This window comes from Phlebotomus papatasi, chromosome 3 (genome assembly GCF_024763615.1).
Source record: "Phlebotomus papatasi isolate M1 chromosome 3, Ppap_2.1, whole genome shotgun sequence".
NCBI lineage: Eukaryota > Metazoa > Arthropoda > Insecta > Diptera > Psychodidae > Phlebotomus > Phlebotomus papatasi.
The window spans coordinates 79,488,710-79,505,555 of NC_077224.1; the positions used below are offsets into that span (position 1 = coordinate 79,488,710).

Genomic DNA, 16,846 nt, shown 5'->3' on the forward strand with positions numbered 1-16,846 from the left:
TTAGAAAGGATTTTATTAATGTCTCACCGACGTTGTTAGGAAATCACCAGTTGATAACTGATTATGGATCTTTCTAGATACAGACTCTAGGAAACAAAAAGCACATCAGAAACTATCCATTCACAATTGGAGTTTTAAAAATTTAAAGATCGGTTTCGAAAGCCAAGAAAAGACACTTTTAGTTCTTATTTCGTGTTTCCGCGGACATTCCAAAGAAATTCCAAGGAAATTCCGCAGAAGTTCTATGTGTTAGAGTTATTCCTTTATGGCTCCTAAATGTAATAAAATTCAACCAAGTAGGGGAAGGCTTTCAGACTTCGCACATGCTCTGGCTTTGAATACTCCATATTTTTACCATATTTCTTTAGTAAATGTGACCAATGCAATGTAGGGGAAAGCGCGCTACCTTCGGACGACTCAAGCTTCGGACAATTAAATGTTCCTTATGGATTTCACCCATAGCTCTTTTTTGAAAATTTGAGGAATTGGACTAGCTATTGAAATATGATATTACAGTAGAGTCTCGCCATAGTCCATATTTGGTTCCAGATTTGACACTAGGGTCGCACTATAGTCCATGTCATTTTTTTAAATTATCAACGACTTTTAGTATTGAAATTGCTCGACGACGTCCACTTTCTTTGCGATTGTGGTACTTTTCTTCGCTCTCTTCATTATGGATCACAATTATCACAACTACTCAATAAAATTTGCCAAAAATATTAAAATAATTATGACAAAATTTCATGTCGCGTACTAAAAAACATAACCTAATTTAAAATCAGTGTTTTGAAATCAACGGTCGATAAATTGTGGACTATAGAGCGATGGCCTATAGCGGGGTTCTACTATATAATGGGCCAAAGTCACATATAACACATTAAAAAAAATGATTTGTGCGAAGCATAAATCGTCCGAAGGTAACGCGTTTTCCCCTACAGGCCCTACAGTAGACTCTCGCTAATTCGGCTCTAAGATCGGACTATTTTTTAATTTGGGCAACTGTTAAATTTGAAAAATGTTTGTTGACATGTTTCAAGTTTTATTATGATTATCGTGATTATCGAATAAAGTAAATATGCTTAAATTACCCATGGTTTGCCTTACTTATGATACAATTTTGCATTATTAATGAGCTTCCGTGAAATTTACAATTAATATAAGCGTAAACTTAATACGAATAGGGGAGACTGTGGCAAAAAGTCACAAATCGAAAATTTCAAAATTCAATGTCTCTCTTCTTCTTCTCTCAAGAAATCTTTTTATTAAAAACGACCACTTGGGGTAAAAAGTAACAAAAGGTATGGAGCAAAAAGTAAGAATAACCGAAACAATTTATGATGTCTCACGGCAAAAAGAACGTCAATGCCATGTGTCGCCGCTTGTTGTTTGCATTGTTCAAACGATTTGCAGTCATTTGTGTTTTTTTTTTTCTAAAATAGCTTGAAAATCGTTTTTATCGTTCAGTTAGAAAAAAATGGTGTTTTACAAAGGTGTAGATGTAGAGGAATAAATTTCCTATAAAAATATGTTATCTAGGTATTTTTTTAAATTTACGGAATCCCGTAACAAAACGAATCAAAATATGATAATATCCCATTTGTGATACTATTTGCCCCAGCATTTTTAAAAATGGTCACAAAATTACCTTTTAGAAAACGGCTCGATAAATGTATTTCCCTACAAAATAGAGGAAAATTACTTTCACAAAGTTGTAGAGCGGTAAATTTCTTAGAAAACTGCACCAATTAGAAATTTCTGGGGCGTTCGAGTACTTTGTAAAAAAAATAAAATATCCGTTTTGTGACTTTTGCCCCAGTCTCCCGTATGCAGCAAAACAAAAACAGTATGCAAAAACTAAAAATTCATGGAAAATTTAGAAAGAAAAAAGTGGTCGAAATTGCAAGCTGACCGAAATTTGATACACTTACCATAATTCCATTTTTTTTAAGGAAGAGTCTGCTTTTTCTTGAAGAAAGTTCGGAAAGTGGTTTTAGCAATTTCTGGAAAGTTCATATTTTTGCACTTATAACAACCGATAGGAATTGGAATAAGAGATAATCAGAAGGGTTAATATCTGGAGAATATTCTGGATGCTGGAGTTTTATCAATGATATCCTCTGGATTTTGGCAGCGTCTCTTTTGAAACATATGGTTTCGCATTATTTTCTTAAGAAGATTACCGTCGTTGCGGGTGACTTTGCACTCGGGGGGGGGGTGACTTTGCACTCTGCTGTCCGTAAGACTTTCACAAATTCTAGCACTTATTGATGGTCTTCGCCGATCCGGTCTACCTTGTCAAAGTATATGGGGATATGTTATGCACCAAGTAAGGTACAATGATCCCCAAAAGGATTCTTGTAGTTTCAGTAATAGTCAATGAAATGCCAATATAGGTATTTTGTCAAAAAACGGCTCCGTGAAAAAGTTATCTGAAGGTGCAATTCCAAAATCGATTTCAGAGTAGTAAATTGTCCAAATCTATTCTAAATTTATCTGGCTAGAATAATCCACTTCGATTTTGTTCATTATTTTTATTAAAAACCTTTTTTTCACTATTATCTTCCTACGAACGCATGATTTATGTTATAAAATTGCATATAATGGTCTTTCTAAAGATTTATTATAGAAGTATTTGGCTAAAAATTATCCAATTTTGTGGGAACTTAAGATAAAATGACCGAGATCTACAAGATGACGTGGTCGCCATCTTGATTTGACGTTTCTGTCCGCCATTTTGAATAACTATCAAAACAAAAATCTCATCCGATTGAGCTGAAATTTTAGTATGTTCTAGCTGATGCCAAGGCCTTTTCAGAACATATATAAAATCCGACCTAAGTCAAGCGATTGTCTGGATATAGGGGCTCCAAGTTCAAAATTTTGACATTTTCATGAATACAGAACTACATGGAGCTTCTTTTATCAAAATCATCACAAAAAAGACAGCGCTATCGTAAGGCTATGAGATCTAACAAACAAACAAAAAAAAGTAATGTTTTTGTTTATAACAGCGCATTATTTGAGAATCTTATAAACTGTTTTCGCAAAGATGAAAAATAAAAAAAATAATTAAATGTACTTTTCGTTTATTTATTTTTTAATTATGTTAGAGTATATAAATAATAAAATAAAAGTCTCAACCATTTTTAATGGTTACTGAGGCATTTCGTTAAGGTTTCAAATATTGAAAATTGAAAAATAAAGACCGCCAAAATATGAGTATTACAAAATTTTAAACTTTGAGCCTCTGTATCTAGGTAAATACTTGACGTAGACTGGAACATAGATACGTTTTGAAAAGGCCTTGGCATCAGCTACAACATACTAAAATTTCAACCCAATCGGACTAGTTTTAGGGTTTGACAGTTATTCAAAATGGCGGACAGAAACGTCAAATCAAGATGGCGACCACGTCATCTTGTAGATCTCGTGCATCTTACCCTTAGAACTGAACATTTTCATTGTCGTTTATTATCAGAAACTGTTGATTTCTTAGTATTTATTAAAAAGTGCAAAGTCACCCGCACCTTATCCCAAGTGCAAACCTTTTTTCTTGATTTTTTTAAACATGGTAAAATTTTATAAAATTAATGTTAGTGGCACAAAATCTATTCATTAACAACTGAATACAAATAATTTTACCCATCCACCCCCCTCCTTTCACTTTAACTATTCACTTTTAGAGGGTAAAGTTGAAAAACAGCGAAAAAACGTGCAAAGTCACCCGCAACGACGGTATGCCTTGATTCTGTGATTGATTCATTTGAGATTCTACCAAAATCTTTCGAGTTAATGCATGTATTCTGGAAAAGGCTGTAAGAAACATCAACAAAAATGTATCTTCTAACTTAGATAATCGGTTTGTTTCGTCCTCAGTGACCGTTCTTTCTGCAAGAGTTTTTGTTAACAACAATTAAACAAGTTTATTTGGAAAATAAAGAAAAGGGAATCAAAATACTTCGCTGTAAGCAATTCAAAATTAAAAATTTTGTTTTTTCTTTTTAAATTAAAATATAAAGTAAAGATCTATTGGATTTATTAAATATTAAATTGGCACAGAATTCTTTATTGAGTAAAATAAAGTGGATCTTGAGCATTATTCAGTTGACTCATTCGCTGAGATAAATCCTCAACACAGACTAGCTCAGTTCTTGGTGGAAAACTTTCCGAAATTGCCTCCACATCATCATCATATTCCGGAAGATTTTGCAATACAAAGGTGTTCATCAATTGTTCAAAGTTTGCAAATAAATATTCACCCCAATCTTCGAAACAGATCTTAAATTCTTCACGGAGATTCACTAAAACAATTATATTGCTCGAATTATCCTCGTCTTGATTAGTATCGCTTTCAGTGTCACTGGAATCATTTGATGATTCCAAGAGGTCCTGCGTAGTCTTGTCTTTGTCAAACCTTGCAGAGGATCCTGTAAGAGAATTTATATTTATAGGTCAAGTTTATAATTTAGAAGCCATTTTTGAATTAGTCTTTACTAGCTTCTTTAACATTTCGTTCCTTGATAGGGTCAATGAATTCGTAAATTCTTAATTTGTACATAGAGAACACATAGAGAAAAAAATTAATTGTCCGAAGCTTGAGTCGTTCGAAGGCAGCACGCTTTCCCCTAATAATAATAAGTAATAGATATTATGGATAATTGCTATTGGCTAAATAATGACCGATTTTATAAGTTAAGTATTTTTAAGTGATTATTTTATGAATTAAAGTTATGTATGACCTAACCTCGGAAAAGAAAATCATAAGCAAAAATTAATAAAGTGTGGTTAAGATAAAATAACAATAATACGAGATAAATCACCTTTTTCAAGCACAACATCCTAATGTTTTATCAAAATCAAATACAGTGGAGTCTCTCAAATCTGAATCTCTCAAATTCGAATGCCGTTTGGATTCAAAATGTCAATTGTGAGATTATGTTAGAAAGTTCGTATTCTAGGTGAATGAAAATCATATATATGTGCTTCTTCCTGAATGTGAAAATGAAAAGGAAGTATGTTATCACTAAAACTTGCGAGAAAGTACGAGAATTTGATTTAAAGTACAATTTAATCTCACAAAAATTTCGTTAGTTTTGAAAAAATCGCTCGAATTTGGGAGGTGAGAAATGTCAAAAATACCCCCGAGCATTCGAATTTAGGGGACCCTACATGGGGATTTCTATATTCGATATCGAAATTTCATCGAAAACAAAACCTCAAAACGACATCGAAATAAAAATGGAAAGAAATATCGAAAAGGATATTCAGCAAGATTGAATATCGGGCGAAAAAAAATAAAGTGAAGTTTTAATCTCAGATGCATCCCCCACCCTCCTCTTCCGCCATTTTGCAATATCCCCAAATTTTGTATCCTCAATAACTCAGTCTCTTCTATGGCATGAATCGATTACAAATTTAAGTACATAGAAAAAAATATTTTGTAAAATTGTTCGTAAATGTTTGTGAATTCCTGTTGGGGACTTACGAAATGCTCGTAAATCGTATAACTCACAAACAAGTTCGTAAAAGTTTGTACTTATTTCACAAACATTGTTCATAACAGGATCACTTGACGAGCATTTTTTGTACTTTTACAAACATTTGTTCGTAAAATGTTCGCCAGGCAAACAAACATATACGAACAAATAACAAAATTTTACGAACATTTATGAACAAATGTTTGTAATAGTACAAAAAATGCTCGTCAAGTACGTATGGTACAAACAATATTTGTGAAAAAAGTACAAACTTTTACGAACTTGTTTGTGCGTTATAAGATTAACGAGCATTTCGTAAGCCCCCAATAGGAATTCACAAACATTTACGTGCAATTTTACATTTTTTTCTGTGGATATTAAAGTTGGGTCTAATGGCTTACAGCTTTCAATAAAAAAAAATTAAATAAAAAACTCTTCTGCCTCCTGCAATTGTCAAGATTCAATTCTGGATCGTAATTTGAAAAGGTTCCGTAATATGCTGCAACTGTTCATAACATCGAAACTTCAAACGAAAATGTTGAGGGGAAGCTAGTGCTAACGGAAACATATTTTTACAAAATTTGTTCCCACCTGATATCTCGATTGGTTCCCTATCACAGCTGGATGGCGCACTTGTGTCACTCTCATTCAGTGAGTTCTCTTCTATGCGATCCATTCCACCATCAACGTAGCTTCTGATGTCACGATGAATGCGAACACTATTGAGGAGACGATCATCATTCAATCGGACAGTAAGAATGTCCGGTCGAAAATTCGGTGTACTAGAGATAAAACATTCCGGAACTTCTTGTGACAGACCTATATAAAGCAAAGCTTTTCAGTCGGTCAAAAGAAATTTTCCATTGAACTTATGCAAACAACCTTGTCCTGTAAGAGGAATAGATCCCAGCAAATCTTCGTTGTTTTCCCTGGCAGTGTGTAAATTTAAGTGAAAACCATCGTCACTAATGCAGGAAATATCCATCGATACTGAATTATTATTCCCATCGTTATCATTATTTTCGCTCGAATTGGACTTCTGCGACAAAACTACATTTGAAAAAAATGCTTTTTAAACATTATTAAAAAAAAAAAGTAGTACAAAAAATTAACTAATGAGGATCTCGCTGTGCAAATTACTTAGAGCGTTGGCATTTAGGCAGATAGATCCCAATCTGATTTAGAAAATTTTCACATTATAATAAAAGCGTAATAAAATGCACCGACTATGTCCAACAACTCTGGAAACACAGAAGAAGCATGTACACTACAGGCAAGGTACTAATAGGCGGTGTGCAATATGGACTTAACTTGTTCTTCTCCACTACAGGATCCTTGTAAAAATGATTACCTCGTAATAAAATATATCAATACGATTGATAAAATAATTAACTAATTAATTAATAATAATTAACTTTAGACTATGGTTTAGCCCAGTTCCCGAAAGTCTCAAAATCCTAAAGAGCGCCCACTTTTAATGCTTTTTGATAACTTTTGGTCACTTATATCTAATAATCCATTCCCAAGTTTAATTTTTCCGAAAAATCGCGATTGATAAGAAATCAGAGAAGTTAAGCCATATGGCTAAGTCTTATGCCGAAAATACACACAGGCTGATCATGGAGAATACTCAGCTCGAAAAATTTGGCGGTAAAGGATCAGCCAAAACTATCATACATTGAGGATTTTGGATCAAGGATTAGCGTTTACAGTGTAATTTTCTATTAAATCTCCACACTTTGATTGCTGAAAGACTTCTTAAGTACAATATCAATGGATTTTTCATACAGAAAGATGCACTCTGACCTTCCCATTACTCCAACCTTGATGCATTTTAAGATTTTGTGATATTGCGTACCATTGCTCTCCATGTTTTTTTTTCACCCAATTGACATTTCGAAAAGCCCCCAAAAACACCCAAAGTGACTAGACTAGACCTCACGAATTTAGAAGATCAACCTGATCCTCCAAATTTTAGGCTGATCCCTGAGTGTATCGACACCAATCCTCATTTTTCGGGCTGATCCCTAAGTCGATTCCTGTGTCTATTTTGGGCTTCAGATCAACATACTTTCGCGTTTCAAAAGATTTTTGATGTCACGCTGTTTGTCCATCTGTTCGTCTGTCCGACCATTACCACACTGAGAGGCCAAACGGTTACAGATAGAAAGTGAGGGCCTTCATAGGGACCATTAACATGCCCCTTATTTCTTCCCCCCACCACTCCTCTCTCACCCTCGAACAATCCCTTTTGAACGTGTTTAGTAGTGACGTAGGCGGAAATTTCATCCATATATACAAAAAAAACAGAAAGTACCGTTGAATCATTCCTAATAACGGTTTTTCAAGGTCACAGGTTAAAAATACTCTATAGAAAGAGCATTTCTCATCCGAATGGTATCAAATCATAGTTAAGCTTGTTGGAAGGGTCATGCAATTTTTGAGAAACCTGAACCGATTCTAATCGGTTGTGAACTGGCATTGAACTGGTGAACTGGTAATGAACTGGTTCAATAGATAATTAATCTTTATCCGAAATTCAATTACCAGTAGACTCTCTCAAATTTAGGAATTTGGGACCGAAATGTCACCCGAATTAGAGAGAAATTCGGACATCAAAATTTTTGAAATGCAACGATTTTTTAGTCATCTGCATACTCATATTAATTTAATACACTCATAAAGTGCGTAGCATTACCATAAAGTCACTTTGCAGAACTCAATTTTTTTCTGTATTCGTTTTATTTAATTTTTTTCTGCAAAATACTTTGAATTGAATTATTTTACAACTGATTATTATTGTAATTTTTTGACAGCGCAATATCTTTCTTAAATTTTAATTGAGAGAATATCAATTTTACACGTTTTTGACCGTATAACTACGATAATGTCAATAAATTCTTTTGTAATTATTAGGCGAGATAATTTTTATGCAAATCTTTAAAATTAGTGATTCCTGCGATTTTCTGAAGTATTTTAAGAACGCGATTAGGCATACTATCGATTAAATTTTCGATGAGCTTATCTTCAGACTTCCTCCAGGCACCCAAATTTGCAGATTTTAACTCCAAAATGTAAGTGTATTGGCGAATATCGGCGTAAATATGGCAAACAAGAATTCTCCAAATATTTTCAATTGTTTTGCGGTCAGGAGTTCAAGAGGTCAGGTAGCCAAGCGAAGATTTTGATATTGAGAGCTCAAATTCAATCTAAAGATTCTGCGCTCACATGGATCCGAGCTAATTACAATTTAACTGCATAACGAATTAAAAAGTAGTCCGATCTTAAAAGAGCCGAATTAGCGAGAGTCTCTAAGTAAGTTATTTTGGAGATATAGCATTTTGACGATTTTGACTGCTTTATAAATCGGTTAAAAATTGATTTAAATCGGTTGTAAAAACCGGTAGACTTAAGAAGAACCAAAAACTATGCGAAATCCTTGAACTTGTGAACATTTCTCTTTTCTTTATGAATTGAATCAAACTTTATTAATAATTAGTTAACAATCAGAAAGCACTTTTGACATACCATTGATGTAGGTGACTTTGCACTTTTAATTTGTGGTAAAGGTATTTGCGTTGCCAAAAAACGCGATTTTTGCCCCCCAGCTTGTCAAAGAACATTCCAGCAATTTCTTTTGTCCGGAAGGTTGTTTCTTGGCAAAATGCTGTCCGGAAATGTATTACACTTTGTGAAAAGTTTTATTAAATGATAAAATTTATATTTACGTGCTTTTATTTGTTTAATTATCCTCTCGACATTCCTTAAAACTGCCTCTTTAAAGTCATTTTCGTTCTTTGACAACTTGAATTTTAAGAACTAATTAGGGGGCCAGTTAGTTATGTATATATGAAATTGAAATTTTGAAAAAAATCCTGAAGTAATATATAGTACATAACATATACCCCCCCCCGCCCCACCCTTAACAAAAATGAACAAAAAGACTTAAAAACTTGAATTAAAATAAGAAAAATATTTATTGAATTTGTTATTTATGTAAATAGAAAATAATGAATTAAATTAATCTGTTGCTGAGAATCTTGGTTTTTAATTGATTATTTATCTTTTTCACGGCAAGAAGTGTTGTTTGCTGATTTCAGGCTGAAATGAGCCTGAAACCTAAGGTATCATTCAGGGACAGGCAAGTATCCCATGAGGATTCAAGCTGAAATGAGCCTGAAACCTAAGGTATCATTCAGAAACAGATAAGATCCCCATGAGGATTCAGGCTAAGAAAAAGCCTGAAACCTAAAGTATCATTCAGGGAAACTTGGTCTGAATCTGATTATTCAGGCTTAAGAAAGCAAAAATAATAAACCTGAATTCAGCCTGATTTCTAAGGTTTAGAAGTTCCGCTATCCACCACGAAAGTAAGAGCGCAAAACTGTCTCTTCTATACACCACCTCAGGGTTTTTTACAAGGACCTCTGGAGATTTTCAGCCGTAGGACCTGAAAGCTCAGGTTGAATACAGCCTTTTTAAAAAATTTTGTGCCACCCGGGAAGTTAAAAATTTTGAAATATTCCTATTTTCTCAGCCACGAAAGGGCAACTGGAACAAACAAAGACGCACAAAAACCGAGCGACTGTCAGACTTGGACTGGACGCCTAAGAGAGCGGACGTAAAAAAATAAAAGCTTAAAAGTTATTCTGAGTGTTTGATTGGAAAAAAATGGAGTCTTCCTAGGACACAGTCTTTATTTTTTTAATCCTGATTATTTGGGACCTAAACGAAATGTCTTAAATCATTAAGAAAAATTAATTTATACTTGCAAAATTAAAAAAAAAAATAAAGCAAAATTCATATTTTTTTTTTCTTTATAACAACAATTTTTTAGATCCTCAAATAATATACTGTTATCAGCAGAAACATTACTTTTCTTTTTTTGTTGATTAGACCTTATCATCTAACAATTGTGCGACCTTTTTGGGTGATGGTTTCAATAACGGAAGCGTTCCATAGTTCTGTATTCATGAAGATATCAAGAATTTTAACTTTCAGCCCCTTATCTGCTCAATCGCTTGACCCAGGTCAGGTTATATTTATGATCTTTATGATTAAAAAAGGCCTTGACATCACCTAAAACACACTAAAATTTCAACTCAATAAGAAAGTTTTTTGTTTTGACAAATATTCAAAATGGTGGGCATGAATGTCTAACCAAAATGGCGATCACGCCATCTTGGAAATATCGGGTATTTTATCTTAAGTTTCCAAAAAAATTGGATGATTTTTGTTCAAATACTTTTCTAATAAAGCTTCTGCAAGACCATTATATGCCATTTTATAACATAAATCATGCATTTTTGGGAAGAAAGTAGTGAAAAAAGTATTCGAGCACTACTGGTATAAAATTTTTTAAAATGACTAAATAAAATTAAAAATAAATGAGCTCTTGAGTATTAAAAATAATAAAAATGATTTTGCCTAAATTACAGTCGTAAAAGAAAATTTCTGGAAAAATTATAAACATTTTCATAATTCTTTTTCAATTCACTTACTATTCTGTGATTGATTGGCGCTTTGAGTATCCTTGTTGGTCGCCTCCCAATGTCTTTTAACACTCAGTGGAGCAGCTTTTGGCTTCTTAATAGTCACTGGAGGTTTTTTTTTGGGCGGTGGAGCAATATTAGAAATATTTTTGAGATTCTTTCTCTTTTTTGGAAGATTGCAAAAAACAAAGTCATCTGTAATGTCAATTAAAAATTTAAAAAAAAAAAAGTTATATCAAATAAATTGTTTCTTTGATATACTCACCTTCTGAATCGCTCATATCCATCGTCCTATTTTCTTTTTCATCATCAATGGCTTGAGAACGAGGCTGAGACTTCTTCTTCTTGTTCATTTCTAGAGGAACTGTCTTCTGTGGCGTTTGACAATCAATTTCTTCCAGCTCCGCAAGAATCTCTGAATCTCCTAGATTATAGACTTCATTGTACAAAGCTTCTACAGCCGCCTGATCGTACTCAGTGGAAGCTTCTTCGCTTTCCGGATGACTTTCAGCGCCTACTAAATATTCACAATTAAAGTAAGGATATTCAACAAATTTAAAAAAAAAGACTTACTTTTCTTCTGCTGAGCACTCAAGTTTCTTCGTTGTTCCTGTTCTACCCTTTGAAGCTTAACAGAAAGAGGAGCAGCTGAAGACTTTATTCTACTCGGTCCAGGCTTAGATGCAGACTTAGTTGCATCATCGGCATCACGCAGAATTTTTTCACACTCTTCCCGAAATTCTGGAGGCATGCCATCGAGATTGTAAAGTGCTGCAACAGCGGACTCACGCAATTCATCAGAGTCTTCTTCGTCTGACTCTAGAAACCTTACTCTCTTCTTAGGACCCGCCAGGACACCTTGAAATTTATACAATTTGACGTATAATCGAAATGGATATTTCTCAATTATTGCTCAGACTCAAAAAGACACTTAAGAGCATCTGTTTAATCAAATGTTCTGTATAGAATGACATAAGCGATATTGTTTTAGGGTGAAAAGAACACCTATTAACACTTTAAGAAGTCGTGCCAGGACTTACTGAGACTCTACTTTGTACCATTTAGAATACGAAATTTGAACATCTATCGCTATCAGAAAACGTGGACTAAGGAAAGAACGTTTTATTATTTACACTTTATTAGATAATTTAAATAAATTTAAAGATTTTGACAAAAGTGTCAATAAGGGTTCCCTGTCGAAGAGGTGTTCCTTCGACCCTACGTTTATAGGTTCAAAAACTATTTGAATAGATTTACAAAACGTACAATTAGTTGCCCAGAAATTAATTATCGGATTAAAATTATCTTAGACTTGTCAAAAATACCAAAACCTTTCCAATAAATCCAAACTTACCCTACACGGTTTAGAAATACGTCCTATAAGAGATGTTTGATATTTGAACTCAAAAAATCTGTTTTAACTCTTTCCGGACCACAACATATCCAGCGAACGTATTTCAGTAAAACTCACTTCATTGTAACTCTTAGTGGTCAAATATGATACTTTTACAGAGAAAGAATTTTCTCCGCCTCTGGGAAATTGGAAAACTCATGGGTACTCTCGTCCCCAAAAGAACGCAAAGGATACAAACTTCAATTTTCCGAAAGTCAATATTATCGATTTTGTAAACTATTTGTGCGTGTCAAAGGACTCCTGTACGATGTTGATAACTAAAACAAGGTGAATTATTGACTAGTATCTTGTGGGATGCCCAGGAAGTGCTAAAAAAGACACCCAGCTCCTGCTTGTGAACAGATTCCTCATAATATTTTACACATAACACTTTAAAACACATTTCTTTCAACACGATGTTATTGCAGACACATTAAGCTTTCTCAAAAGCCTAAAAGACACTTCCTGGACAATCAGAATTCACCAAAATTAGGAAGAATAGGAAAAACTTCCCCGGAAGCAATCTCTCTCGCTGCCAAATGTCAAAAATATCGGCCATATTGGCAAAAATTTAGCTCCCGCTTGGAATTTTCCTTACAAGGTTGGTGTCAAAAAGCAAATGGCGGGCACTGGCGGGATAACCTTACATTTGACCTCTAGATTTTTGGGGACGAGAGTACCAATAAAGTTTGAACAAGTTTTTTGAAAATTTAAGAAAAAATTGTTTTTCGAATTTATGTAATCTGTAATTGTTAGTTATCATACTTATTGGCCCCGAGAGGTTTTTCCTTATTCTGATCTAGAAATATCAAAAAAGTCACAATATTTGCAAGGAAGCGGAAAATCGAAAATTCACGATTTTTGACCAAAGATATCTAAGGTCAGGAGTTAATTAGGATCCTGCAAAAAATATCCTAGATTTGGACATCCTTATAGCTTGTAATTATCCACAAGAATCGGATTTTTATCGATTCTAAATAGTCTAAAAAAAATTGTTGTTTCCATGGGTACCCAAAGTCCCAAAGGAGACGAAAGAGTTAACTTCCGCAACAAATTCCATTTATTTCACAATAAATTACATTGATATATTCCCTAAAGTCATTTTTCTTCATTTAGGGCAAGTGTATTTCACATGAATTCTGTTAGGTTTTTGAAAATATTGTTCAAATTTGCTTTGAAATTGTTCAGCTTTGCCTATCATTAGGAGCTCGAAACTCAAATGCGTAACTTATAAACTGTTGGCGCTGAAAATAACCCAGGAAATTGGCGCCAACAATATTTTGCATATTTTTAAGGCGTTTCCGTAACTTATTCAAAAGAATTCTCCTGAAAGTTATATACAGTAGAGTCTCGCTATAGGCCATCGCTCTATAGTCCACAATTTATCGACCGTTCAAATCACTGAGGTTATGTTTTTTAGTACACGACATGCAATGTTATCATAATTATTTTAATAGTTTTGGCAAATTTTATTGATTAGTTGTGATAATTGTAATCCATAATGAAGAGAGCGAAGACAAGTACCACAATCGCAAAGAAAGTGGACGTCGTCGAGCAATTTCAATACTAAAAGTCGTTGATAATTTAAAAAAATGATATGACTATCTATATATAGTGCGACCCAAGTGTCAAATTTGGAACCAAATATGGACTATAGCGAGACTCTACTGTACAGTAGACTCTCTCTCAATCGGCAATATGGGGCAAAATGTCATCCGGTTTAGCGATAGAATTTAGCGTCAAAGCCTTTGTAAATTCCACAAAAAGTGCTCAATTATAAAGAATCACGATAAAATAGGAAGAACTACAGCGAATTTGAGTGAATTAGCTTCATAATTAAGCGTGAAAACTGTCAACAAAATTTGACGCCCGATTGAGAAAGAGCCGATTGAGTGAGAGTCTACTGTACAAATTTTCTGTATGCATAAAGCCGTTTTGCACGCTTTTTCTCTGTCCCGAATAATATGCATAATCTCGGGACCCCTTGTACTTAGATAAAGTTCTTCAACAAAATGACCAAGGACATTCTGATTTTAGGAAAGGTAAAGGCCATGTACTCGACCGGTTCCTCAATTCGGGCCAGTGCAATTATTTAACCAGTTTTTTAACGTTTTCTAGTCAAATTTCTACGAAATTTTCACTGATTTGCATTGCACAATCAAATTTTCACATATCGTCAGTTAAATCAGCATTTATCGTAACTTAATTTTTGCGATTTCGAGATATATACATATTTGGAATCAGCGTAATTTTGTTTATTAAACACACTTGTGAAAAAGAAACTTTTATAAGCCCAATAATAATTATTTTAAACAAAAATTATCGTAAGTGCCCTTAATTAAGAGAAATTTATCAGAATTTGTCGTAACTTCCATTTTTGAGGATGTTACGACAAATTTTCATACAAAATTTTCAGTAATCAGCATTTGCCGTATCTTCTTTTGCTCGTTTGCGTGGCTTGTAATTTGCATCAAAATTGCAATATTTCTCAATAAAACGTTTATAAACTCTTCCAAACATCGAAAGACAGTGCGAATAATGCAACATGAAATCATTTTAATTCAATATTTGCAAGAAAAGTGAGAAAAAATCCCTACCCATCTGTCAATAATTCAAAACAAAACAAGCGACGTGGCGCACAAAATTTATTCAATAAAACTTATGAAATAAAAGCTTTTAGGGACAGGGATAACAGTATTATTGACTAATATAGTCAAATAAAGGCGCTTATTATCACTAGAATAATTCAAATTGATCTAATGCATTTTAGAAAATTGTCGTAACTTCCAGAATCTTCATACATTGGAAGTTACGGCTTTACAAACGATGGAAGTTACGGTAAAATATTATTGTGTTTCTCCTAACATATATCTCAATATTTCAGATGTTATATCATTTTATAAAGATTTTCTCGAGTCAACTTACAGTTTATTAGTGCCACTTTTTTTTTTATTTTGACTCAAAAGTATCGCATTCGGGGCTCATTTTTAAGAAAAATAATATTGAACTGAAAATTTCGTCTCCTGAAAAGTTGTCAAAAGGAAGTTACGACAAATGCTGATTTAACTGACGATATTCCGAGTTGCAAGCACCCCAAGTTGCACGCATTTCGAGGTCACCTGTAAAGAATCTCAGCTACCATAAGCTTATCTGGGCTTATCTGGGCTTATCACCGGTTTTAATCTTGGATTATAACCAAAAATTGCACTTATATGCATCCGTTTATGGTGAAAGATTAACCAGCGCCTACTGATTTGCCCGTTTTGCCCATTCTCCTTTAAAATGTAAGAAACGATTGGATTCACTTGGGAGGCCATGGATTTTTAGATCAGTCTTAAATCCGGTAATTTAAGTTTAATAAAAAAAATAATATTAAATTGCTAACTTACGATTTTCAGACTCGTCTAAGACTTTCTGCTTCTCCTTTTCTTCCTGCAACCTGCGCAATTTCACTGAACGGGGAGCAGCTGATGACTTTTTGGCAGTGGCATCTTCCGCTGAACTTTCAGTCGAAGAGTTTCCTTGGTCCCTAAGGCGATCCTTTTCTTCTAGATTTTCCAGGTACCTCAGAAATTTGCTCATGTACTTGTTGACATACTTCATTGTTCGATGGGAAAGCCTCCGGAAAGACGGGAAAGCTTCTGCATTTCTATAGCTCTCATACTTATTCATAAAATTCATGTAGGAATGTTTTTCGCATTTAAGGTACAGATTGCGTTTGGTCATGTCCACACGACATTCCAACATATAAATGTTGTTCAGGAAACAGTGTCTGATATCCTCCCGGGACATTGGAGGATCTCTGAAATGCAACTCGGAGAGGCGGAGATCTGGATGACGTCTGGACGTCGGTTTCTCAGTATAAAGCTTGTAGAAGTACTCAAGGTACTTTTCCTGGAATTCTTTGTTTTCAGCCAAGTCGGAATCACCAGGGAATAATGTAGTGATTTTCCTCTTGACGAGACTGTTCACATTGGATCTCCTGAACCACTCCGGAACGTTTGCTGTTTCCACTGTGTCTACAATTGTGCACGGAGTATCCGCATCATCTGTAGTAGCTTTCCTTTTCCTTCCTCTTCTGGGGGGCATTGTACATGACTCTGAAATTTGTAAATTATTTAATTTTATATTTGCTTTACAGGAAAAAAACAATTTAAGAACAGCAAAACATTGCTAAATCCTGAGATTTTATAGTGTTTTTCACCTGAATACTTATTAAATTTCTCAAACCTCGTTTCCACACTTATTAATTTTTAATCTCACACGAAATATTCCTTAATTTATTAATCTTTTTACTACATTAACAACGTTAACAACAAATAGACGCGATTGGACCAAAACATTTGACATTACATAAAAAAGGCGGCAACATTCGAGAGTTCACCGCAGACTCAAACCAATTTCGAAAATCCTATTCGTGAAAAGTAAAGTCTGTTTTAGCTTATAAAATATGAGATTCTATTTACGACCACGGCCAATGT

The 16,846-nt window shown here is 34.1% G+C and overlaps 1 protein-coding gene across 3 annotated transcripts; it reads right to left on the bottom strand.

Moving 5' to 3' along the window:
- Positions 1-4,022: 4,022 nt before the first annotated feature.
- On the bottom strand, positions 4,023-16,729 carry LOC129805919 (uncharacterized). 3 transcript variants are annotated; one of them, XM_055854169.1, is made up of 8 exons: positions 16,570-16,729; positions 15,755-16,465; positions 11,546-11,830; positions 11,238-11,486; positions 10,982-11,167; positions 6,363-6,530; positions 6,072-6,299; positions 4,023-4,430 (listed from the first exon to the last, which is right to left on the bottom strand). In XM_055854169.1, exons 2-8 carry the CDS (start codon positions 16,452-16,454, stop codon positions 4,069-4,071), a joined length of 2,178 nt encoding a protein of 725 aa, XP_055710144.1. In that variant the 5' UTR covers positions 16,455-16,465; positions 16,570-16,729; the 3' UTR covers positions 4,023-4,068. The 3 variants fall into 3 exon arrangements, with proteins under 3 accessions (XP_055710144.1, XP_055710143.1, XP_055710145.1); XM_055854168.1 differs by having other exon boundaries at positions 11,238-11,489; positions 16,570-16,727; XM_055854170.1 differs by lacking the exons at positions 6,072-6,299; positions 6,363-6,530 and having other exon boundaries at positions 11,238-11,489; positions 16,570-16,727.
- Between the last annotated feature and the right edge of the window lie 117 nt (positions 16,730-16,846).

Bases quoted from the DNA above. Each gene is read 5' to 3' on its own strand.
- LOC129805919 (XM_055854168.1), bottom strand. From the start codon at position 16,454: ATGCCCCCCAGAAGAGGAAGGAAAAGGAAAGCTACTACAGATGATGCG. The intron at 11,168-11,237 runs GTGAGTATATCA...TTGACATTACAG, and splicing joins GGATATGAGCGATTCAGAAG to ATGACTTTGTTTTTTGCAAT. The intron at 6,531-10,981 runs GTAAGTGAATTG...TTTCAAATGTAG, and splicing joins CGCCAATCAATCACAGAATA to TTTTGTCGCAGAAGTCCAAT.